Raw genomic sequence first — 27,070 nt, 5'->3', positions numbered from 1 at the left:
GCCGGGAAAGTCGGATAACTTCATTTCCGTTGAACAAACAACAACAGCTGGGCGGAGTTGTCAAATGCATATTAATAAACATGAATATTGTCAATGTGGGTCAGGAAAAAATATGGCAACAGGGAATTGAAAGAGCAAAAACAGATAGTAGAAATAAAGACCAGACGCTGCAGGCCATATATAAAAATAGAAACCCAGCGAATTGAAGTTGAAACAGGTGCATGTTGCACGATTCGAGTTTTTGTTTGTGTTGCTCTTTTTCTGCCATTATGTTTGCTCTTGGTTGGGGGTCAATTTAGAGTTTGACTCTTTGGCACTTTTGAACTTTAGCAGAAAGTTTTTGTTTTTGGATGCACTTAAAAAAGGGTATTTTACTATGATTATTTGCTGATGTTTAACTTACATGACAGTCATTACTATTTATTTTGTTAAAAATATAATCCAAACTTACCTAGAATGCTAGACTAAACCCAAAAATCGATTTAACTCCACGCAAAATCGTTTTTCCTGTGCATTATTGTCTTTTGTTTGGCAGTGAAAGAAATTGCATTTTACACTCGCTGACAAGGCGCAAATCTGTGGTATCTGGAATCTGGCAGCACACCAGAACTTTTCAATTTCCCCCACAAATCCCATGCACATGCCAGTTAGTTGGCCCGACAATGCAATCAACATAAATACAAATCCCTAAGCTATTTTAATGTCGACTTGACCCCAAAAAGCATCTCCTGTCCCTTGGCTTAAAGTGTAGTGTTGTTGATGTGGTAATGGAAAAGTTTCGGCCAACAAAAAAAAAAAAAAAAATGGAAAAAAAATGCCACTCAAAGAGTCAACTTAAAAACGCATCAAAGTCGGTTTCTGGCTTTTGGCCAAAGCTGCTAACCGGGCGTATACGTAATCAGATGTGTTTCAGTCCCACAGGAAAGTTTCGGGTGATGGCTTTTACTCTGGGGAGTCAATTGTTGAGCATAAAAGTAATACACTTTAGGGTTTTCTTTTTTCCTGAATACATTTCATAGATTATTTAGCAAAAATAACTTTTAATGGTTATAGGGAAAAGTGTCTAAGAAAGGGAAATTCATGAAAAATGGCATTACCCTGAGGGGAGTGGAAGTCTGTAAGGCTTCTTAAAGGTTGTGATGTAGGAAAATATGTTTTGTTATTGAAATCTATAATCAATATCTTTCTTCATTATTCTAATGTTGGGTTTTCAGCCACTTCTTTCGAACGTTGAACTTTGCGCCCAATAAATATATATCTAGTGTGATAGAAGGGGGCAGATATTGGCTCTATTGAGGACCAGATGCAGACACTTCAGTTCATTGACATCTCGCTAATATTTTGCCATTAGCGCGCGAAGAAGCTGTGTCCCAATTTTTGGGGCAAACAAAAAGAAAACAAGATAAATATGAAATATGGAGACCATAATGAAAATGTAAGCCCCGACATGGCCCAATATTTTACAAAGATTTTGCATAAATTGCGATGTTGGGCTGGGGCTGGGGCTGTGAGAATGCGAAACAATCAAATGGCAATTAACACTTTTCAGCCAAATCACATGTTAATGCCCCATTCCGATAGATATGGCCTGGCCATCTTGTGTTTCGGGCCTAATTGATGGGCCTGGCCAATAACCTCCTCCTCGCTTTACAATTAGAGAGGGAAATCTGTTGATTTGCATAAATCTGTTTTTTCCCTTATATTTTCGTATTTTCACGATTCGCTATTGTTTAGTTCGTGATCTGTCTGCTTTTGGGCTGACTTTTTTATTGGTTTCAGTTGCGCATTTCCCATCGATATCGAAATTGTTTATGTTTATGCTCTGTGTTGTTGTTAACTTAAATAGTTGGCTGCCATTGCAGGCGGTACATTAGTCACAGATTAGTAGAGTTTTTTGTGTTTCGCTAGTTTTTATTAGCAATCTGTTCAGTTAGAACGAAGATGAAATCAAAGTCAAAAATTTTGTAAATATTTGAAATTATTTGCAGAAATGTAAATCAAACTTAAACATAAACAAATGTGTTTTTATAACAAATAGTCTTTCGAAACTATTTTTGTATCCTTCGAGGGGGTCCAACCTTTTCACCTCAAGGGTTTAGATTGGATTCGAGACTCCCTACCGTTGCTGTTAATTGCTCGAACAGAGCCAGCGACATCATAACCATAAATTTTGATGGGCCTGCATTTATTTTTAACCCGATTTCCCGTCGGTCCATAGTTTTTATATCAATGACGGTGCTATACTATATGCCATCCTAAATATGTGTGTATGCTTTTTTATATGCTTGTCAGGCTTTTAGAATTTATGTTGTGTTTTTCATACATTCTTCTGGTTTGTCTCGGCTCTTTCATTCCTTTCTATAAAATAATTTTGTTTTCTTCGCGGCGAGGGAGGCTGTTTTATTTTTTTTATATCTTTTTTTCTGTAGAGACCCCAGGGCGGTTAGTCGGTTGGTCGAGAAAGCAACAGATTTCTTTGCTTCACACGCATTTGACTTTCAAATGAAGGACAAATATTGTATGGGCGAACGAACGGGCGGGCAGCAACAACAAACAAACAAACATACGGGGGTGGGGTGGTGAGATTGAGAGGTGAAAGTGCGAGGGCGTTCTGTGAAAGTTTTGCATTGGCTCGGATTTTTCCGGTAGGTTCCCCTATATCTTCTGGGCGAGCGGCTGGGCCACCCTCGTTCCTTCCATTCCAACTTTGTTCTCGTTCGAGGTTGTGCATATAAATTATGTGAGTAATTCGATTTTAAACTGTCTGTTATTTGCCGGTTTCGCCCTATTCGAAAAAGATTGTTGAAAAGTGGAAAAGTTTGCCAAGTAATTGCCTGGATATACATTTATTGTAAACATTTCGGAGCATATAAAATGTATGATGTACGACACGGATGGCTTCAGATTTGTAATGGACACAAGGATAACCTTTTGATGGGGCGTCATAGGAAGTATAAACTAATTTACTTACAAAAGTGTTTAATTTTCCTTAATTAAGAGAAGAGAAGTCTATCTCTTTGGCTTGGGAAATCAGAGTAAATACCTAAAGTAAACTTGTGTGATATTTTTAATGGCAAAAAGTAATATGTGGCCATAAACAACCTTTAGCTAAGTCTCTTTAAATGTATATATTTATTTGTTTTTTAGTCTGAAATTCCATCATTAATCCCCCACTAGAGTGTGCATCATATTTATGCTGCTTAAATGGTTTTTATTTAATTTGAGTGCCGTGCAGTTTTTGATGGCTCTCCAAGTGCCTGAGAGGTTCTCAACGTTTTTTACGCTCCTCAATTTGAATTTATGCTGCACACGTTGGACGTAGAAATGTGGTAGAGGCGTTGTTTGCAACGTCCGGCGGCCAAATAAAAATAGATTGGCCCAACGATGGCACTTAAGCCGCCGCAGCAACATTTTATCGACACGAGCCAACTGTCAGTCGGTTTGGGGATCGGGGATCGGGTATATCCTAAGCATTGTCAGACTCTCTGAGCCCAGAGCAATAGCCATAGGCCTTCGCTTTTTTAGACCAAATAAGACCAAATAATACGGCCGCAAGGCAAATAACTTGGCACGCATCTTGTCGACGCCGTCGTCGTCTTTTCTTGCCTTTTATTTTTCCACTTTCTTTTTTTTTGTGGTTTTTCTTTTGGGTTTTTTGTGTGTGTTTTTTTTTGCATGCATGAAAAGCAGATTCTAATGCATTTTCCTTGGTCTGGCCGAATAATTTCGAAACTTAACTTGTCCGCTTATGTCGGAAAATAGCAGCAGAAGAGGAGCAGCAGTACACGGGCTCCATGTCCGTGCAGTTTTTGGTCTTGTTTATTTAGGACTCGGGCTGTCTGTTGGATAATTTTCTACTTTATTCTTGCTTGGTCTGCATAAAAAATGCAAAAACCAAACGTCAGACGAGAATTTTATTTGCTGTTTTTATTATTTTCCCTGTGACTTCTGCACGTCCCTTCCATTTTCCATTCCATTTTCTATTCCGAGTCGAGTCTCTCTCTCTGTGTGTTTTTGTGTTTTGTTTCGTTTGGTTTTCGGCTTTAGTTTGGTTTTGCTTGGAAAATTGTTTTGTTTTGGGCTTTTATTTGGCCGACTGTAATTAATTTACAGGCCAGCCGCAAAAAGTCCTTCTCTAGTTGAATCTTTATTTGGCATTGCCTTCTATACATCTGCGGCTGACCACATCGAAGGGAATGTGGCTATGGCTATGTCTATGGCTATGGCTATGTAGATTGCGGATGGCATCGGATTGGATCGGATCAGCATAGATCAAGCGCATTTTCTGCGTACCTAAATAAGCATTGGCGAAAATAGCACCGTATTTAGGTTTTAGGTCGCGAATTGCTCATCGATCTGGCAGTTTTTCTTATAGAGTTGAGAAAACATTAGTGAATAGGAAAGAAAACTTTCTGAGAATGAAGTTTTTTATGGGAAATTCAAATAATAAGTTAATAATTATTGATTTTGAGTTCAAAAGTTTATACTTATATATCATTGCAGGTTATTCTTTGGTTGATCTCTTGTTTAACCCTCTTTTAGCTTGCATTTTCATGACTGTAACAATGTCATTTAACTTTTTATGCCTTAGTTTTTCCTCTTGCTTACAATTGTAAATATTTGCTACGCTCCAACAATCAGGGTTTCAATCAAACCGCTGTTAGCCGCCAAATGCAAACACACCCAATCCATTCCCAATCCAAAGGCCAAACTAAAAGATACATGACCACACACACACACTCTCGCACACAGATGCTCACTCACGCAGACATTGATACAGGGGGGGTATCACATACAGGGCTCATAAAAATAAAATGGCGTTACACAAAACTAAACGTTGTTTCACCCACATTCCCGGCTTTTAGTTAGTGATGCGAATCAAATGAGTGCCGGAACGTGGCAAATGATTCAAAATGGGTTTATAGCCAAAGGAATAATTAAATGGAAATGAAAATCCATTTAACAACACGTTTTATTAGTTACAATCGTTGGAATCTATATTACAAAGCTATAGGCAGGTGATGTCATGGAAGATACTCACCTTTATGGGACTTACTCGTAAAGCAAAAAGAGAGTCAATAGCAGTTTTGCACTATTGATAAATTGATTTGAGTTGAAATAATCAGATTCCGTTTTGAAAACAGCCACTGCTGATAGCTAAGAGCCAACTTCCTCCTTAAACTCCTCCAATTTTAGCTCCTATTCAGCTGAATTGGCATCTTCGTGTCGTCGAATCTTTATCGCTGTCACCGTCAGCGCAATCGAACACACCTGAGAAATCAATCAATCGATTTGTTCAGCTGTAACTGACTTGGAAGTCAGAGCGAGAAGGCAGCGAAAATCAGAAAGAGACAGCAATAAACGAGACAGAGGGAGAGAGTGCGACTTTAACAATCAGTCGCAACATGTTGTCAACAAATTTTGAACGTTTGATAAAAACCAAAGGCAAAAAAAAGAACAGACTAGCTGACTGTGCCGAAGAACCGCTGGCATTTTATGCGCGGTGGGGAGAGCTGAGCCAAACGAGGAAGCGAGAGGGAAGCAGGGCCAGAAAGGGACAGGGAGGAGATCGTCAATTGTCAGGCGGCGACACATGTAAATAACTTCAAACGCAAAACAAATGCGAAATGAAAATAAAAATAAAGAAAAGTGTCAACAAACGACAAGGCCTTGCGGCGAAAATGCTGGGGTTTTCAGCTGAATTTTCACCCTGGGTTTGAGTTTTTCATTAGAAAGCTGACTTAAAAAAGGTTCCCTTTTGGGTAAGAGGCTTTAAGTGGTGATAATGAAATATTGGAGTCGTGAAATAACAGAAAAAATATAACCAAAACTTTTCTTTAGTTTATATATTTTCTTGCTTTGTTACTCAGATTTAGGGATTAAATCTCAAGGATGATAAACCCTTAAAACCTTATTAAAAAATTTGCACATTTTTAGCCGACTGGCTAGGAATGCAGGAAGATGGGATCCTCGGTCGAATTTTCGAAAATCTTGCCGAAAATCTTGTCAAATACCTTTGACAGTTGCCTTCAAAGGGAAATGCAGTCGAGACAGCAGAGTGGGCCGTGCCATCTTTTGATTTACGCCGTCCGGCGTGGAAAATTTTTTTACGCACACACACACACAGGGACACGAATTCTCAGGGGGGAAAATCTGGCTACACATTCCATGTAAATATTTGGAGCAGCGAAGCAGCTGACAACTGTTGCCCTTGTGCAATGCCTGAAAAGTTCCAAAGAATCGAAAGTCGGAAAACGTATAACGAAGAGCGAAAAGCGAAAAGAAAAGCCCGGGCAGCTGGACAACAAATCAGCTTAGATGGAATGCCTCAATAAACTTTTACTTTTGTTACCAACTTTTCGCCTGCCGCCGGGAGAGAAGTCAACTCAAATCCAAAGGCCTGTCTGTCCCACTCTTTGCAGCCATCTATTTTGGGACGGAGATTTGTGGCGTTCCCATTTCACTTTTTCCCGAGATTTTCCAAGTTTTTACCTTTGACGATGTCTTAAGGTGGCACTAAGTATAGAGCATAGATATATATATATATATGTTTTATAGAGATTTTTAGTGGGTGTGTGGGCATGTCCCTTCGATATTGAAGAGGCCATTTCAGATCTGATGATTAACGTCTGGAATGATCCAATGAGAGGAGCTATTTTTACATAACTCACAGTAAAAGTAATTGTTTAAACATTCAATTAACTGAGATTAAAAAGCTATTAACTACCATTTAATATTCTTTTTTTTTCTATCAAGAATTTTATTGAAAACTCAATTTATTGCTGGCTTTTAGCTTTACTATTGCCAAAGGCAGAGAGGCGAATGTCGTTTGGAAAATGCAAATTAATTGATTTGTCACAGCAGTGAAAGTGCACGAAAGCAGGCGTAATAAATAAATTAAATGCTAATAAATTGCCAATGGAATAGACAGAACTGCCCTGCCTCTACCCTCCTGCCCTTCCTGTCTTCTCGTCTCTCGATTTGGCATAAACAAAAATGATTAATGCCCACATGGGGACATGAATGAGCTGAATTTTAGAACAAAGGCAAGCGAGCCGAGCAGAGGCCATCAATTGGCAAATGTCGCACGCACATCCATCATAATTATGCACATATTCGAGTTGTCGGAGAATATTTGACAACTTTATTACGCGGTCCTAGAAAATGTTGTGTTCTTTCTTTCCCATGTTGGAGATTTACAGGTTTTTAATTAAAATCATTCCATGCGAATTTATCAAATGACGGACTGTCGTCTGTGCCCAGTCCAGTCTTTGCAACAGTCGTGGGCGTGGGCGTTTGTTTCTGGCCATTTTGTGCTCTTAATTTGCCTCATGTGTCAGATGGCGCTGCACTTTGCCCGCCTCGGCGGCGGTGCAAATTTCTTTAGCGACAATTCCATTTTATTTCTGGCCGTTTTGTTTATTTATTGCGATTTTAGGCATGTTTCACATTGGCCAGCCTCTTAATTGAGATATTTATTTTCGGTGCAGGCGATGTTTATAATTTATGAATCTGATGGCTGGTAAATTGGATGCTGTTTTCAGCTTAATGGAAAATTAGCTGATTTAATGAGGAGCTGCTACATTTTATGCGAAAGTACGCAACGTTAAGAGGGGAAACATCTTTGAATTATGGTCAAAAACCTAAAACCTAACTTAAGTTCACTGTTTTCATTTTAAATGTTTTTTCTGCTTAAGTTTAATGCACAAAAGCATAGTCATCATGGGCCTGATGATTTTGTTTGGCCATAAAATGTATATTCTTTCAAGTTTAAGCAGCTGCTGCTCTGCCATGGTCTGTAGTTTTATTGTGCAAAAGTCTCAAATTTATTAATCACTGTTTGCACAAATGTTCCCCACTCAGCAGTGTTTAGTTTTGTGTGTTTTTCCTCACTTTTTTCCCGTTTGTATTTTTAGATTTGCCGGCCGGTATTTTGCAAATTATCAGATTAATTTAGGCAGCCCAAACGGTGCCATTTTGCTTAGGTGGGTGTTATCTAAGGAAAAGCTCTTTCAAGGCCTCGTCATTTTCCAAATTTCTTTGACGATTCCCTCATGCTGACCTCTACTTGAGCATTATCTTATAATTACTCACCCGCCTCCAAAGCCCAAGTCGAATAAATTAGCAAGAATAATGCTCGCCCATATAGCTACAATATATAACAATAAGAATTTGTCCGGCGAGTATATGTCCGAGCATGTATCTTAATGACCCTCATTCTTTTGACGGTGGAGAGGGAGAGTATCCAAATAGCCGAGCTGCCAAGAAAAATAACATAAAAATTGCCGCAAAATATTTTCTAAATATTTGTATTTGGCGCAAGTTAAATAATCAGACAGATTACCAAAAACTGAACAGCAGCACAAACTACAGATCCAAAAAGCGCCTGCGAAACAGCTATGGCCACAATAATAGTGGTTGTTTAATATAAATATTATATTTTTTTCGAACTAAATATTAAATTTAACTATAAGAAAAGCTCTTTTTAATAGGTAACTTTGTAGAGATTCCAAAAATTATAATTTGGAATATTAAGTTGGAATCTTCAACCACCCGCTGCTGTAATTCTCGCAGAACTAAAAACTACTCGTGCATTTTCTAGTATACCTAAATGCAAATCCATGTGCAACAGCAACAAACACCTGTAGCCGCGAATCGACAAGGTTGCTCCTGATTTAGCTGGTTTTCGCAGTTTCCCCTGGCAACATTGCAAGCAAATGCCGCTAAGCTCTCAATTTTTCATCCGACAATGTTGCAGTTGGGTGGCGTTTTCCGTTTTTCCGTCGGTGGCTCTTCACCTGCTGCACCTGTTTGGCCATTCAGCCGTTGAGTTCATTTCACCCACCCAGTCGGGCGGCAGCCAGCTTGTTGTCATTTCGCAGCAAACACGTAACTTTCCACATCAAACTTAAATTATGCAAATGTTAGCTCTAAGCGGGCGCAAAAGAGAAATTTCTGAAAATATGGGGCGTGGCATGGGGTAGTCAGGGGGAAAAGTTAAAATGAGACGTTGCAAATGGAAAAAGTGTGTACACAATACGAATTATGCAATGGAATATTTGCCCAAAAAATCCACAAAAGTTTAAATTGAAAAGTTTGCCGAGCTGAATTAAATGTGGGAAAAATTAAATGCATGCATTTCAAAGGCAATTACTCAGGTTGGTTTGGTTTTAAGCACAGAAAGAAAATGTTTAAATAAAATATAAATAGTTAATAATGATAATAAAAGTATTCTTATAAGTTAATTTCTTATAAGAGTAAGAAATGTTGGCTATTTCTCAGTTCGAAATATCTAGCAATAAAGTAAAAAGTTTATATACTTAATAGTTCATTTTCCAATTTAATTTTCTAATCAAATACTTTATTTTTAGTGCATTAAAATTCCCCTAGTTCACAAAGGTATTTTTCTAATTGCAAAATATTTGCTTATTTTACACATTCTTCCGCAGCAGAGTTTCTGTGTCTCTCTCAAATTGGTGCATTCAAAAATGGCATCTAATTAATTGAATTAAGTCGACAACTGTCATGGAAAGCATTTGGCCAAGGACATTGCTGCCCCAGCTGCATTCCTTGCTTTAGTGGACCTAATTAATTTTCGAAGAGCTACTCACCAAAGAGTCCCGCTGTGGTTTTTGTTTGCTTAGACCAAAATAGCTGAAATATTCTGTGGCACAAAAATAATTCAGTATTTATTTTGGCCGAATATGACACATTTTTAAGATTGGTGCTGCTCTACTTGCGACTAATTGTTTTTGTTGGGCATTCAGAGGCGGTTTGAGGGGGGGTGTGGCAAAGGTGAGGGGGTGACAAATGCCACAGAGTTCGCCATTGTGACAGATCCAAATGACGGTGATAGACATACTTTTGGCCTGACAGCTGCTGCTTGGATGCTCAAAAGCTAAAATGCTGCTTGCAGTCATTCAAGAAATCCGTGAAAAACCCCCAGTGACGCGCGAAAAGAGCAAGTGAAAAGTGAAAATTAGCATAAAGATTTTGGCTAATTGCTGTTGGCCTTTTTATGTTATCTCTTATCTAACTTTCATTTCATGAAATTACTAATGAAATGATTATGATTTATTTCTACATATCCGTTTAAGTTAAATTTATATTTAACTTTCAAGACTATGATAAGTCAGAACTATTTTTAAGCTCTGTTTAAATGGCTTTTGGCCAGATGATGATAGCTCTTTTTGTCCTCTTAGCCGTTGGCGTCATCGGCAAGCGGTTTACCTGCTAGCACAATTAAGTTTTCGGCACGTAAATGAATCACTCGAATGGCTTTTCTTTGCTTTTCTTGCTCTCGTTTTACCCGCTTTTGCTTGCTCTTTCTCTCGCTGACTCGCTGATTTTCATTTCCATCTCAGTGCGGGGGCGAACGTAGCGCATACGCTCCGTTGTACGACCGTCGGCTCGTGTTGTGTGCAATTAATAAATTTAATTAAGAAATAATGCACAGGCAGAGGGACGACTGGGAGTCGTCTTGGTCTTAGTCGTCGTCGTCGCCGTCTTGTGTCGCTCTTTCAAGTGTGAAAATTATGATTATTTTCTATAGATCATTTTTGCTATTACGCGAGATTTAACATGTAAAATACAGGAGAATTATAGCTCGCCGCCGGCGCTTTAAAACTATTTGGCTTAAATCATAAATCAAAGTGTGCGCGCCATTCTGTTGCTGGCCCACTAAGTTTTTAATTAAATCTCAATTGCCGCGCCATGCATCACCGCACTTAATCCGGCCAGCTAACAAAGTATTCTCTATACGTTATTGGACTTGGTTCAGGGCCAAAAGCATGCAAATTTCTAAATAATTTACAATGGAATTTGCGATGTGATTACAATATCGAATGTGTTCCACGTTGCGCATGGATTGCAGTGCAGAAATCCCCATTTCTCGCTGTCCCCCAACTGCAGTCAAATAATTCAGTCGAAATGACCCGTAGCCTAGGACACCGCCTGCCAAGAAGTGTTTTTTCGTCTCTGTTTGCTTTTTTTTTTTTTTTTTTAATAGCTATTGTAATGGTCATGACTGTATGTGCGGGTGACGTGCGGTTTTGGTTTGCTGCATTGGCGCTGCGCCTGCTTTTGGCTGCCAGTGGGCAGATGGCGGTCACAGACACAGCCTCCCCGCCTAGCAACAGTTGCACTTGCACCACCACCTGGTGGGTGGGTTGGTTGGGTTGTGGTGGCTGCCACAGTTGCAGTTGCATTCAACCAAATAAATGGTGAGCCATTTGCCAGGACTCTGCTGGAAGACCTTTAAGGAAGTGAGCAACAGGATGAGCTTTTCAGGGGAAATGGAAATTAATGGTCTTAAAGGACTTAAGTTGAATAGGAAGCTTAATAAGAGTATCTGCCATTGCAGAAAAGCTATTTTGATGGGCCCTCAATGCTAACTATATATTCCTTCGACCAAGAATTACATCTTATTTTATTTCACTGAACATTTCTTTATATTTAAAGGCTATAATTTGCTATTGCTTTACAAATCGTAAACTTGTCAGAATATTGTATTTCACATAGCTCTGTGGGATTTAATTTTTCGTTTTAAGTGCGCTTAGTAAGAATTAAATGCCATTTGGCAGCCGAAAGCGAATAAAGAATATTTTACAGCTTAATTAAACGTTTAAGTACTATAAGCAGCATCACTTAGATTTACTTCCCGCCCACAAGTGTTCAGTATTTTTGTGATTATTTCGGTTTTATCACTGTCAGAGCAGAATATTGTGTTTCAAATTGATTTGTTTTGGGTTCGGGACCTTGAAATAGTTTTGAATCGCTCGGCTAATTGACTCGAGACTCTAGTCCTGCCAATTGACCAGCCCACCAGAACCATAACCAGAACCAGAAACCTTAAGAACCTTGAGCAGCTAGCTAGTACCTCCTCAACCTGTCAGAACTCAGTTCATCAAGTCAAGAGAATGGGCATACACTGCCATGCCAAAATGCATAATTTCCCACACATTTTCTTTATGGTTATAATTTTCGGCTTTGCAGTTTTGCAGTTTTGAGTCACCATCCTCATCATCATCATCATCATCAACGCCGCCGACTTATTGCGAAACTATGCGAACTGCAAAATTTCGCTGGCTATTTTTATAGTCCTTATTGTTGGCATGCGCTGAGTGGCCAATAATATTTGCAATTATTTATTTCGGCTCTCGCGGGGTGGCCAGAGGCGGGGGGCGCTATTGCCAAACCGTTGAAATATTCGCCATGAATAATGCTCAGCACACACACAGTGACAGCCCCTCAAAATGGCTCACGATGTGCGGAACGTGCGAAAAACTTTTATGTTCTAAAGATTTTGCAACTTTGAACTTTGGCGGCGACGCGAACATGACGACATAATTGCAATGGCCATTGCATTAGCAAGAACTCTTGCAACACACGACCAACATTTGCTAGCAATTAATAAATTGAGTTCCCTTCCTCGCTCTAGTACTCGTCTTTTGCAATGTTTATGAATGAAAATGCGCGTTTTCATCTCAATTGGTGTCCAATAAATTGCAATCACACTCGTGCGACTGCTAATTAATTTGTAGATCAAAAATTATGATTAGCGAGTAGCAGCAAGCTGCAGCTGCTTTTGCGTTTTCATCAGCCTTGGAAAGTGCGTTGACCAACGTGGCGTATGCGCAATCGGTTGACAACCCACACAAGCTCATAGTCCCCGAAATAAGAAAAGCGTTTTTCCTCTGATTCAGAATCTGCTTAGACATATTAAATGCGTCTCTGTGCCTCGGCTTTCTTGCTAATTATTGTCTCTTCTTTTTGTGTCTTTGCAGGTGAGTTTCCTTCGGGGCCAATCGATTGGAAGCCATTCGAGAGTGAGATTTTATGTTTATTAAGAACTACATGGCGGAGTGGGTATAAGAAAACTAAGGGAATGTTGAGGATTAAGGATAAAGGATATATGATTGAAGTTTCAATTTGATTTTGAACTTCTTCAGGTTACAAACTAGAATTTTAAGTAACTAGCAAAAGATAGTGTGTTTACTGGTCTCACCCAGCTAACGAGGACCTTGTCCCATCAATTCTCACCTCGTTCTCATATCGAATGCCCTCGGCTTGTCGATTTTGGAGGAAGGGTATGGCCGCCAGAGGTATCTTTACAATATCACAACACAAACTTGACCGTCAACGCTGCCAAAAATGATTGTTGTGCCTGGGCTGGGCATTAGTATTAGTTTTTGGTGTTTTGGGAAAATGTTGACGTGCAAATTGCACAGGCCAAAAGTTTTCCCAATTTTCGTTTCTCTTATTTGGCGTCTGGAAAGAGCGACGTACGTCATTAGGGGCTGCCACAAAATATTGCTGCTTATGCTGTTTGTTTGTTTGTTTTAGCAATGCGCGCTGTTTAATCGGAGAAAGAGAAAAGCCGATCCACGAATTCTCCATTTTCCCATGAATTATTCATCTCTCAGTGGATGTGTGTGTGTGTTCGTCTTGCTTATTTCAATGTTTCATGCATAATTAAGCATTTTTGCAATTAAAGGTGTGCGTGTGTCTGTGTGAAGACCGAAAGCCCAGAACCCAAAAGCCTCCAACCAGAACCCTTTGAACTAACCAAACTTTACCTTGGCTTAGCGTTGAATATTTAACTAATAACTTGGCGACGTCTTAGGGATAACCATCAAAGGGTGGTCGGTGTTGGGCATTACTTGGAGTTTTCTTGAGATTTTTCTTTATTAAAGTTTAGCATTTAAGTCACTTTTTCTTTAAGAATACTTTCCTTTTTAGATTTATTATTTAAAATGTTTATTATTTTCTAAAAATACATACAAATATCTTGAAGATACATTTATTTAGTTTCCCCTTAACTAAACTTTAAACTATAAACAGGAAAAGTACAAAAATATCAGATGATTCGCACTCAAATAATGCGGGACTTTAAATTGCTAGAATCTTGATGATTTTATCTAGATTTTTCCTGTTGCCGCTTGGATACGAACCCATGTTGTTGTGATAAAAGCGCAACAACAACACAATGAAAATATTTAGCCCTGAATTGTTTGCCAAAAAATGTTCATTTTCATCTCCTTTATGCTTCTTTTTTTTTTTTATTTCTTTGTTGTACTTTTTGTTCTTGCCTGCTTATTATGCCTTGTTTTTTCGCTCTTTCTAACATTTTCTGTTGTTTTATTTTGTTTTGCCGGCAACAATAGAACAGAAGGCAACAACACTGGCAAATTGAATGTACAAAACTAAACATAACACACAGGCAGCCTGCCTGCCTGCGTCCGACTTTATACACATATAAATATATATATATATATAGTATAGATGTATATATAGTATTTTTCACACAATAATGTGTAGAAAAACTTGCGAAATATTTTCCACTTGGCACGCAGCATGGCCAAAAGTCGTGTGTGTGTGTGTGAGTGTGTTTGTGCAGTTTACACTTTTAATTTTATTTATTTTTAATACGATCTCGCTTGGATTTGATAAAGCAGAGCAGAGGAGTAGTATAAATTGTATGCAGAACGAGGAGAATCCGGTCAAGTGTTTACCCAACTTGAGGAGGGAACTGGAGAAACTGTTTTTTTGGCTAACTAAACTAGACTGGTTGGAACTAGTCTGCTTCTGGGCTACCATAAAACGGAAGTAGGTGTGCCTAGGGTATTCTAGTGCAGGAGTTCAGTGGTCCAGCAGTTGTGGTTTTGCCAGAAAATCCCAGAAAATAAAAGACATCCCAAGAGCCAACTGCAGTTGCCAAAAAGACCGAAGCAAGTCTTCTCGATTATAAATAGTTGGCCGAAAATCTCTGCTCATTGGGGGTGGGGATATATCTATGTAGATATATATATATCGTTGGGCCCTCGCCTTGCTATCATTGAAAATTCAATTTCAATTATTAGACCCGCATGTGTGTGTGTTTGTTGTGCTGTGTTGTGTTGTGTTGCGGCGAATAGTTTGTGAATAGGATGCTTGGCCCCCGGCACTTAAATGTCACATTTTCCTATGTGGCTCATTTTCTTGGCTCATATTTTCGCAAATTAAATTTTATTGAGCGTATCGTTTGGGCATAATTAATTTTAATTGAGGACACTACCCACCCACACACACACACACACACACACATTCATAGCCACACCCTTACGAAAAACACGGTCGTTTTGAGTCTATTTATACGGGATGTTTTCGGTAGGCGGAACTCATTGAAATGGCCAAAAGCCGGATGAATCCGTAAAGATTTCACATCATATATCTCGCCTTTTCCTGGAATATTCGACCATCACACCTGTCTCTCACTCTCTCTAATTAACTTTCAATTCAATCAGTTCAGTGTGCTGGGCAAAAATGCACAACTGACCACTGCCCATTGTGTGCTCAAGTGTTACAATCCGGCAAGTGCATCCTGTGGAAGTTGCACAAGTGCACTTTGGAAAAAGGTTAGTTAGATAGTTCGAACATGGACCAGATACCTAGGTAGGTCTGTATAGATTTTCCATAAGAAGATATTTCGAATATTATAAAGATTTTTATACATTAGTTTCCTGTTTGCTAAAGTATAAAGGTACTTGAGATATTCCCTAGTTTATAATTTTAAATACATTTTCCGTACCCTGATATTTCCCCAGTGCACACACGCATCTCACGCATGCACCTTCATAAAAGACCAGTCAACGTCAGTGGGGGGTTTGTATGCAAAACATGTCCGACAGCCGAGAAGAGCCTGCTTTGCGGGTGTTTTGGGGGTGTGCGAAGTGGCGTGTGTGTGTGTGTGTTGTTGCGTGTGTGCCTGCCCAATTGACTTTTGCTGTCGAGCAATTGTTTGGTTCAGGTAGCAGAGAACGTCGTCGCCCGGCAGCAACATCATCAGCAGCAGCAATAGCAACATCGCATCAGCAACCGCAGGCATTGAAGGCGACGTTGCCGCCACTCATTTGCATGCAACAGTTGAACAAAAACAGCTTTAATTCAATTTCAGCTTCGGTTGCAGTGCCAGCCTGGCGCTTATTAGCAGCCATTGTTTCGTGGAAAGGAGCAACTGCAGCGGCAATCAACGCCATGAGGCGTAAATTTGTCAACAGAGCCGGCTAAAAATAATATTTCGGACCTGCAGAGCACTGATAAAAATGGTTTATTAAATCTTTATATCATTTATAGGAATATTATGTAGATTTAGTCGAATAATTTTCTTTCTGTGCAGTGTAGAACTTTAGTTTAAAGAGTGAAAGAGAGACAGAGAGCTCGTCGTATAATGCCAGTTAAGTCGATGACGCCCACCTGTGTCACTCAGTCAGTTGGTCAGGTAAACGTCACTTGGCCATTTCCACAATCGAGCAGCGCCCCCAAAACATTAGCCGCTCGACCAGTTTCAGCATTTTTTTTTTATTATATAGATTCAGTTTGCCGGGTCTCTCTCAACACGCCGGACGCGATTTCAGAAGCGTTTCTATACCTGCGACTGATAATGACTCAATGAATCAGTTAACGATTTGTGTTATCGTGGTTTTTGTTTACCTGGCTGATATGCAAGTGCTTTGAGAACTTAACTTAAGCCGCAGAATAAACAAAAACAAAACAAAATGTCTAAGAAAATGAGTAAAAGTGATAAGAAGCCACACGAAAGTGTTAGAAGTCATTAAAAGGTGTGAAAATTTAGTATAATTTCAAATGAAAGTGTTTATTATATGTAAATAAGTTAACACAAGGCATTTATTTAAAAGCCATTCAAGCATAAAAACCAATTAAAGAGGTTAACTGGAAGTTTAAAATGAATTATTCACGAAAATGAAACAATTTAGTGCACACAACAAGAGTTCTGATGTATATTCGCATTAAAGTTTAAAAATGTGACAATTTAAAGCATTTTAAAGTTCTCAATTAAACTAAAACAAAAACAAAATAATCAATAATAACAAAGTCAAAGTGATAGCCAAAGCAATTGAGCTCTTAAAACCAGTTTAAAGATAAATTATGATTTCCAGTATTCAAAAATCAAGCAAGTTAAAGCTACTTACAGCTTACATATATAGTTACCACTTTTAAACACAAAACTTCATCAGTTTTCATTTCAATCCACCAAAAAGCAACATAAATGCTTTCATATAAAACAGAAACTAAAAAATCCCCCACACAGAAATGACTCACTCCATTGATAAGGCCAAAAGCCCAAAAAAAAAACGTAACAGATTCGACCAAAATAATATTTTCGATTTCAATGCCAGGTTGAGTAGATGTTTTGTTGATTTTTCTGAAAGATATCTCCCCGCTCCTCCGAACATGCTCCTGAAATTTGTTATTGTTGTTCACACATGTTGTTCACTGTTGCTTGGCTGTTCGGTGTTCGGTTGGCTGTTGTTGCCTGCTACCTGACACTTGTCAAGCTGCGATAACATGCGAAATTTCTGGCAAAGCTGCACCAAAAAGGCAATACCACTTTATGCATATTAAAAAACTATAAAATAACGTTCGCCATAGATTGTTTTATTATATTTTGTATTAATCTTTGGTTCGTTGAGCGAGTGGAAAAACAAGTTCTCAGTAATATGACCAAAATGGTAGATGGCTCATTCAGTAGTTTATAAGCAGAGAAAAAAGTTTTCTTTTTATTTTTGAAGAAAGATTTTGTATGCTTAAAATCTTCATTAAACATATTTCTCTATAAAATTATCAATAATAAAAGTAAAACTTGTTTTCTAGCTTTTCATTTAATTTTCAACCCTAAAGATTAGTTCCCAAATAACGATATTTCTATCAGTGCATTCAAACGATCGACGCCGCTTCTTGGCTCTGGTGTACTAGACTTTTAATTTGCGCTGCCAGTGATCGTTGGTACTAGTGCGAGTATTTTCCGTTGAAATGTTGTTGCTGGATGTTTTTCCCATTTAAATGAGTTTTGTCTATGACGTCTGCGTATTGTTTACAAATATACGTTTCAATTTGCAGCCCCATACACTAGTACATTATACATTATACATTATACACCCACCCAGCGACACATGGCAAGCGATTTTCTGTTTGTTATTGCTCCGATGTTTCCCCCACGGATCCATTTGATTTTCCTTTCCTTCTTCTTTTTTGGGGTTTCTTTTTCGTTCTTTTTTTTTGGGGGATTCATGGCGCTTGCATAATCCTCGCTTGTCGAAGCTGTCAGCAATGTTGCCACTGCAGCTGTTATTGGCATTCAAATGAATATGTAAACGTCGCATCTAGCAGATTGTTTTCGCTAAATCGAAACAATAAACAATGGCAGTGGTCACGATTCGAAGAGCAGAAGTCAGCAGGTAGCACGTTTCCAATAACTCAAATGCAACTTGCAGCCGATGAGTCATTTGATAAGATATTTTATGAGTTTTTAAATGGCCATGTACTTGTCATGAAGGTATATAAAAAGTTATAGTAACATATCTTAAAAGGGAAAAGGGAAACTATTGTAGTTGCTGGGCTATATCGGGAACGCCCTAGAATCTTCTATTCAAGGAAATATCTTGGAAAAAAAGCTTGTTTTTATATGAATACAAACATAGGCTCTTTTTTTGTATACCAAGAGGTGCTACCCAAGTTCAATTTATTTATTTTGCTCACATTTTGATTTATTGCGCGGTTCGGAAGATAAACTGCAAATGAAAGTTAATGTTTATGCAGCCGCAGACAAATTGCCAGGTTAAATGCGAGCCTCGTACGACAAGCATCGATTATGTCGAATTGTAACGTTAACAGCATCCTGTTTCCTGTCTTGCCAAAAGGAAGTTGGCCAGCACACACACACACTCGAACATTCGCACACCCAGCACACTTACACGCAGGGGGCAACCTCAATGTAGCATACTTTGCGGCGCGTTGATTCGTGTATGGCTGCTGGCATACAGCATACATAATTGATGTTTACTCTGAAGTAACCATGCCAAACTACCACACACACAGCCAGACACACTTCTGCGGCTGCGGAAGACCGGGCTACAACTTCCGCCAACAACTTCCGCTCCGCTTTGAATGATTAGTTTTGGCCATGAAACGGCGACGTAGTAAACCTCCTTCTGGCCATGAAATCTAACTAAGTGCTTGGGCCAAAGTCCTTTATTTTTCAACTGTTCCGGCTGGCTGGGTTTTAGCCTGTGTGTGTGTGTGTATATATATAGTTTTCCCACTCAAGGTTATAGTTTTGTCAACATCTCTGGAAAATTGTTGAGTGTGTATTTGTTCTATTTATTGATTCATCAAGGGGTTGCCATGTATGCTCTGCTTTGATTGTAATTTACATAATGGCAACAAGTGGAATGGAAAGTTTTACTTTACTTTTTTACTTCAATTTATATTTTATGTTTAAATTCCCAAAAGATACGTAATAGGTTAGTTTTTAGACAGTTTAAGTATTACAAAACTAATGTCTAGTTTTATTTCGAGCAAGTGGCCAATTCCGCAATTGTTTTTCTATTTTGGTTGAAATATTTTAAGCCAACTAATTCTGGGCAATTTCTCGCCTGTTCAATTGCTCTTTCCGATTCATTAATTTTCGCTTTGAAGCAGCGGTTTCCTTTTCATTCTCGGTTCCTTTGTCAATTCAATTGTTTTCTCATTGCCTTGGCGGCAGCAGCAGCATTGCGCATACGCCCAGTTGACAAATTGTAATGGCCAAGAAGATTGGGTGGGTGAAGGGTGAAGGACGGCGGTAGGAGGTTGCAGGGACTCCCTGGCGAGCGGGGCAAAGGAGACGTCTTGGCCAAGAGAAACCACTTGCATTCGCTGCTGGCTGCTGGCGCGAAAATAGAATTTGGCAATGGCTTTGGTGGTGGCTCCCTCGTCCGCCAGCCGTTCATCTCAAAACCATGTGCCTGCGTGTGGACAACATGTCGCGCCACCGCACACAGAGGAACCCGAACGCAAAGATTGGGGCAGGCATCAAAGGTGCACAGAGAGAAATAATGATTTTTATGATTTAAAAAAAAGGAGTTCCTCCTTTCATAAAATTCAATCAGCTAAGATGAAAACTGTGGCAAAATAAACCAAAATCCCTTTAAAATATTCTCCATTGTTCATGGATTAAAAGTATTTTCTTTCTGTGTGTCTTGCTGCTGGGCATCGCGTTGTTGCTTCTCGGTTGGATGACTGGCTTGTTTGTTTTGTTTGTCTGTTTGCTCGCCTGTTGCTGCTGCTGCTGCTGCTGCTGCCGCTTTTCCTGCTGCTTTTCTTCTGCTCTGGCGCTCGCCTTAATGACCAATAAATGTCGCAGCGAATGCAAATGCAGCGCTCGGCACAGTTATCCATTTATTTGCGTAGCAATTTTAAATTTAGTTTAGATAAACAAACAAGACGTCCGAGCGGAAGGCGAAAAATTAAAAAAAAAAAAAAGAGCAGAAAGTGTGACAGTTTTTTGCTGCCCACGCACTGTTAGCGAAAGATATTTGGAGGCGACCTAAATGCGACAATTGCGATGAGTTTTCCTCGCCTCAAAAGCTCTAAAAATATCCAAATTCGGGCAACGACAATGTAGGCAAACCTTTTTAAGCTCACCAGAAATAACAATCAAAGGAAAGGAAACCGAAATTAGTGCCAGAAATAGGTGGACATTTGACAAGTGCATGTCAGAGTCGGCTAGAAGAGATTTTGGCCATTATGCTGGGGGATGGGTTGGGTGATTATTTTTAACCGACGATCGAGTTGAAAATAGTCGCCAGATATCACCGAATATTGCATAATGTGAGGCGTGTCTGGGAATGTCGCTTTCGCATGATGCAATGCCGCCGTTTGCCAAGATTTTCGGCGCAATTTCGCCATTCGCAGTTCGCCAGTTCGCATTACTGTCGCCACCAGTTACGAGTAAGTGCAGCAGTGCAGTGCGCCCAGTGATTCGGCAAATTGCAATTATACATTTATAATCTATGTACGAGTATATCTCTCGGGCAATTCTCAAGCCAAAAAGTGCCGCAAAATCTCAGGCACACACGCGAGAACCACAGCCCATAGCTCATGGCAAATAGAAAAGAATTTGAAAAATAAATACCAAGTACGCGCTTTGCTATGTTTTCTATGCGGGGGCGGCAATGGGGTGGGGGGATTGGGCCAACAAACTAGGTTACTTGGCAGTGTTTAGCATAAATAACTAGCACACCAGCGGCCACATCAGCAGCAACAACAGCAAAATCATGGGAAAAGCCACATTAAAATAAACAAATGTGAGGGTGGCAGGGATAAAATGAGGAAAGGAAGAGCGGAAAATGGAAAATCAAATTAACACTGCGTTTTAAACCAATGGAAAATTAATGAATTGGGTTGGCTTTTGGGTGGGACTTTAAACAGGAATAACAATGGCAAATATTTAACTCTTTCTTATATCTACAACAACAGAACTTCATTAGCAATTTTATATTTATGAATTATTTACTGTATATTTGTTTAATATAAACTATTTATGGTGGGGATAAAAAGCTTAGCCAAAAAAACTTGCTGGCTTTTCATAGAATATGTTTAAACAGCAAAAACTTTCAATAATTATGGTCAATATTTTAATGGAACATTTTTAAGAATTAAATTTAATAAATAAATGAATAAATTTCTAATATATTTCCTTTCCCCTTCTTACAGAGTCTACGCAAAGCGTGGACGGAGGACCTGCATCGTGGCGTTTAACGCTCGATCAGGATCTAATTGACACGCTCAAGGGCAACTTTCCCAGCTGGTTCCAGGGCTCAGCCGGCGTAGGAGGAGGAGGAGCCAGCAAGCAACAGCAACAGCATAATCATAATCATCAGCTGGCCCAGCAGAAGCATCACCAACTGGTGGCCACCAGTGTCATACCCATAACCATTGACACCAAGCTCGCCGCCAGCAATACGAATACACTCCAGCAACATCAGCAGCAGGCGGTCATTCTGGGTCACAGTTCGTCGTCGGCCTCGCCAGCATCCTCTGTCAGTTCCAACTCCTCGAAGAAGTCCATCAGCAGCAGCCTGAGCAGCTGCAGCAGCAGCAGTAGCAATAGCAGCAGCTGCAGCGGTTCCCATTGCAACTCCAACTCCAGTTCCGGTGGTTCCAAGGGAGCCGGTTCAGCGACGGCGAGCAGGTTCCTCAACAAATCCACCTCGACGTCGCCCACTAAGAGCCTCTCGAGGACTCTTAAGGCCACCCAGAAGACAAACGGCAACCAGAAAGTTGGCCAGCTGGTCAAGTCCGCCTCCCTGCATAGCTTGAGCAGCGGTAGTAGCGGCAGTAGCGGGAGCAGCAGCGGGAACAGTGCCAGCGGCAGCTCCTCGCTGCTGGCCACCATCTCCACATCGCCACTGACCACCGTCGAGCTCATCTCGAGCGCTGCCTGCAGTGGCCTCCTGGCCACCAGGCTCAGCGGCAAGGACTTGGAGCACACCTTTCAGGATATAATATTGTTGCACGAGGCCTACGACGACATGTCGGAGGGTGAGCTTAACTTTTATAATATATCTGTTAAGGCTTACTAATATCTTGAAACCTTTGGTTTTCAGGTGAGCAGCGTTTGCATGCGACGTTTCTGGGCAGCAGCGATGATGGTAACAACTCGGATTGTTACGACGCCAGACAGTCACCGCCAAAGGCCATCGTGGATTCCAGTCCGCTACAGCCGGCCATGGACAAGAACAAAGAATGTGAGTTTACTGAAAGGGAGTTTAATTCCTGTTGGGAATGACTAAAAACTATAAATAGTTACTTTAAAGGCCAATGACTTAATCATAGCATGTAGATTAATATTTATAGTTTAAACAAAAACATTTTAAGTCCAAAAACAAAGCTGTCAGTTAAGTAGCCAAAGCACTTCATCATGCTTCACTGTACAGTGGAAACGAACCCTTTAGTTGTTAGTCGATTAGTCGACTGTTGTTTACCCAATGTTTGCCGCCCACGTTGGTCATCTTTCGGCGGCTGTTTGGCATTTGTCATCTGGTGCCTCCTGCTTAGTCATAAATGCCAGACACTACCAAGCTGCGATGCCCATCACGACGATCATCATCATAATCCTCGGTTGCCCGCCTCATCATATTGACGTTCGCCTAAGGGGGCAGTGAGCGGTCTGAGTGGGGTGGTGGCTCTTACAAGGGGTACACAGTTTTAATGAAGCTGTCACGGCGCAACAGGCACTTAAGGCGTACACTTGAAGTGCCACGCCCAGCGGGCAGCGGTCGAGAACTCATTCAAAAAATGGTTTTTGTATTTTGTCAACAGTTTTCCGTTCCGTTCTTTCTTGGCTGGCCTACATATTTGCTTGGCATTTTGAGTGAAGAGAAATATTCTTATTAATTTTGAATGGCCAGAAAATGACAGACCCAAAGTGTGGATATAACATATATATATATATATATAGAAATATAGTGTATAGCTGCATGGCTGCTAATAGTTTTGACAGCTTTTGTCGCCTGCACTTGCATGACTTTTGAGGTGTAACCGGAAATGGCCGATAAAGTTCAGACGCCCTGACCCTGACAAAAAGGCTTGCTGAATCCAAATATTTATGCAAGCAAGGTTTATTTCTCGCCAAAAACTGCCAAATATGTATGGTGAAAATTTCCGGCAGGCGCCCAACAAGTTATCTAACAATAAACTGCATATTTAGCAACAACCACCAGCTCTCCTTTCGGCCAGTTCGATTCTGGTTGTGTGTAAACAGTTTGCGAACAGAATTTATTATAAACACATGGCTGGCAGTCAATGATGGCGGCGCTGCAAAAATGTTTTGACAAATAAACACGCTGCACGCGACTCAATAGCGCAGGGAAGAGCGGCAATAGATGGCAGCAGGGCGACAGTTGTAAAGGCGTTTTCCCAGGCCATTCGATGGTCAACGCACATTGGTTTGTGGAAGAGGCTTTATTTTATGGGTTGAATGGGGTATTATGTTGTAAAGAAACTAAAGCTTACTCCACAACACTAATTTCCCATTTAAAACCTAATAAATATCTGATTAACCCATATAATGCATACTTACTTTCTGAGCAGTTTAGTGCCCTCTGTGGCCCACTGTGCCTGCCCCTTCGGCTGCTGTTCTTTTGCATTTCCTTCGCTGGTATGATGGCGTCTTCGTTTAGTCGAAGGCAACGCTCTGATCACGTAATCGATTTTATAATACAGCATATAAACACGCATTTAGCCATATATATTTGTGGGGGCCCTCTCTCTTTCGCTGCTTCACTCACTCTCTGGCCAGATTTTCATTTTCCCCAGCAATTGTTTACCTGACCTTCGCCGCAGGCACTGGGTTTTCTCGGCGAAGGGCAGCTAACCGCAGCGGAATACCAACAGGAATTCTATATAATGTCTACACACATTTATTGCTTTTCGCATTAAAGTTTTATGTGTTTAATTTGGAATTTATGTTATTGTTTTTATCAATCGAGGGTGTTAAATGTGTGTGTGTATCTGTATTGATGAAAAGCGAAGAAAAAATTTCGCGCATAATTAATTTACGGGGGCGACAGTGTCGTCACCGAGAAGATCTTCCAGTGGTTACATGGCTAAAAATTCGAGTATTTTCCCTGGCTGTCTGTCATAAACAAAAACAAAAATTTGTTTTCAGTTATTTTCTTATGGTTTTTCTTCTTGTTTTGCCTTTGTTTTGGCTGTTTTGCACACATTTTTGTGTGGCACACTTCAATCGTAAAATCGCCAACAGCTGCCACCGTCGTCTGAGACAATTACGCGCCTTGGCAGCTCTCTTGGCTTTTTATGATGATTTCCGACAAAGAGCCCAAATTACTTTAATAACGTCATCGTCACTTTGATGTCGACTTTGTTGTGGCGTCAAGTGTTTTTTGTGTGTCTGCCTGGGCACCACCGAAAATTAAGCATGCCGACTAAAAGGCTTCTCCTAACCCACTTACTTAGATTGCACACTACAGGCACCCACTCAGAGACCGCAAAAGTCAAAAGTGCAGAATGCCAAAAGAGGACAATGCATTTACATGCACTTTGAGAAAAAATCTAATCGAAATTAATGCAATTTTTAGATATTATATTTATGAAATATAAGGAAAAAACGGGTTTAACGGGCTTTAGTTAAACTAAAATAGTTACCCTTATTCAAAAACATTTTCCTTGATTAAATGATATAAGAGATTGCTAAGACATTCTCCTCGTACTGCATCCCTGTACATTTCCGGTCTTAAATGTCCGTTCCTGGCCTTGGCTAGCAACCGCAAAAACACCCAGTGCACTGCCCTCCGGGTGGCTTTTGCTGCCTCAGATCGGGGCATAAGATTTTGTGTTTTCATTTCATTTGCGGCTTTGGCTTTATTTACCTACAGTTTCCATCAGCCGATAGATGAGGCTCTACTCCAGCTCCTTCTACTCCTCCTCCTACTCCTCCTTCCTGCGCCTTAATGGGCTTTATTTCGTTTTAATTACATGGCTGGCTGGCCATTTTGTGAATCAATTTCGCCAGTGCTCGGAATGCTAATTGAAGGTAATGATATTAGGACAGCAGGTCGTATGCTTAATATGCCAAAACATTCCCTCGAGACTGAAATTACATTAGACAATGCTTGCACGCATTTAATCGGTCATTCGGATTTAATGTTGAAAGGATAATGTCCCATTAATTGATTATTTTATACGCTTTGCGATTATAATTATTCAGAGAGATGAGAGGATTTGGAGAGGGTATTGCTTGCCATCTTTCAAAGTCAGTTCGGTGGCTTAAGGAGGCTCCTTGTTCTCCGTTATTTATTTTCCATCAGTCTGTCACTGCCAAGTTAATTGACATCAATCTGTTATTTAGCCGCCAGAAGCAGTGGCAATCTAATCAGATTATTGCGCATACGCCCCATGGGGCCACACCTTGGTCGACAGACAGACAGACTCCCACTTTTGACTTTGGCCTGGCTTAAATATTTAATTTTCCAGCCCGAACTTTTTACTCTTGAAATATATATATATAAATACGAGTGTGTATGTACAGATTGTTCACACCATAATAGCCCGCACATAAAGATATTAAAAAGTTTTCCTTTTTTCGCGCTGCCTTGTTTTTCCCATTCGCAGCTGCCTCTCGACATTTATTGCCATTGCCCTGGCATTGTCAAAAAGGCTAGGAAAAGGCAAACTTTTCGCCCCAAAAATTATTTCCCCCAGCTGTTTCGAGCACTTTTTTATGGGATTCCTGTGTTTGATCTCTCCTCCCCCGCGTATTCTTTTTAGATTTATGATTTCTGTGGTTTTTGATTTGTTACTAACAAGTTGTCTTAGCTTATTGCTCTTAGCTTTAATTAAAGTTTAATAATTAATTAACTTAGAGTAGAAATCAATATCTCGATCTTAAAGAAGGTTAGGTACTAACATCTAATGCAGCTTAACTAACTTGCTTCTATGGTTTTTCATATTCTTGCAGCGCTGAAAGTGAAGCTTATGGTGCGACGTCCACACTCGCAACTCGTCCAGCAGGGCATCATACCATGTAAGTAGATGATGAGGTCCGAAAAGCAGATTTTGTGCCTGCCCCCGGGTCACAGCATTTAGCCGCTTAGTCAGATCGATAAAATACACATTAACCTCACTTAGCCGGTTCAGAGCATCTGCTGGCGCCCAATTCATCGGCTGCCAAAAAGGATATGCAAATACTGCCGTCGAACATTTCATTTCAATGGCTTTCAAATTTATGCGCAAAGGAAAAGGAAAAAAGCGAAACCGAGGAAAAGAATCCTGGAAAATACGCAAATTTACAAACTAATTCAAAGCCCTCAACGCAGCCGAAAGTGAATTTGAATTTAAATGATAAATTTCCAGCAATGTGGAAGCGCCATGAGCGAGGAAAAGCTGAGCCAACTTTTGGGCACTGGATCGGAAATACATTTTGTGTATCCAAATAGGAGTTAGCTTAGGGTGTTGTCGACTTGGCTAGGAAATGCATTAGATTTATTAGATGTTGATGAGGGAGACTGAAAATGAAAGGTCCTCATGCGGAATGTTTACATATGCCGTTGAGCTAATGGGAAATATTTTTAATGATTGAAAAGTTGGAAAGTAGATTTCTATATAAGGCATGTGTTAGTTCAAAAGCTTAAAGGCTAATATCTTTTTCTGCATATTAACTAATAGTAAGACTTAGCTGGTAGATGCCGTTCTAAGCATTTGAATTAATTTATCTCGCATTTCATTTTAC

The 27,070-nt window shown here is 40.0% G+C and overlaps 1 protein-coding gene across 1 annotated transcript in view; it reads left to right on the top strand.

Moving 5' to 3' along the window:
• LOC108107826 (myocardin-related transcription factor B) overlaps nt 1-27,070 on the top strand; it is a 41,062-nt gene that overhangs the window by 7,836 nt on the left and 6,156 nt on the right. Inside the window, exons 2-4 of the mRNA XM_017215576.2 lie at nt 21,535-22,362; nt 22,428-22,568; nt 26,300-26,365. Of these exons, the coding sequence (XP_017071065.1) occupies nt 21,535-22,362; nt 22,428-22,568; nt 26,300-26,365 (1,035 nt within the window). The remainder of the gene's footprint in view (nt 1-21,534; nt 22,363-22,427; nt 22,569-26,299; nt 26,366-27,070) is intronic.

This window comes from Drosophila eugracilis, unplaced genomic scaffold (assembly GCF_018153835.1).
Source record: "Drosophila eugracilis isolate 14026-0451.02 unplaced genomic scaffold, ASM1815383v1 contig_2088, whole genome shotgun sequence".
Taxonomy (NCBI): domain Eukaryota; kingdom Metazoa; phylum Arthropoda; class Insecta; order Diptera; family Drosophilidae; genus Drosophila; species Drosophila eugracilis.
Note: the sequence above shows the minus strand (reverse complement) of the source record. Positions and strands in the feature narration are given on the sequence as shown.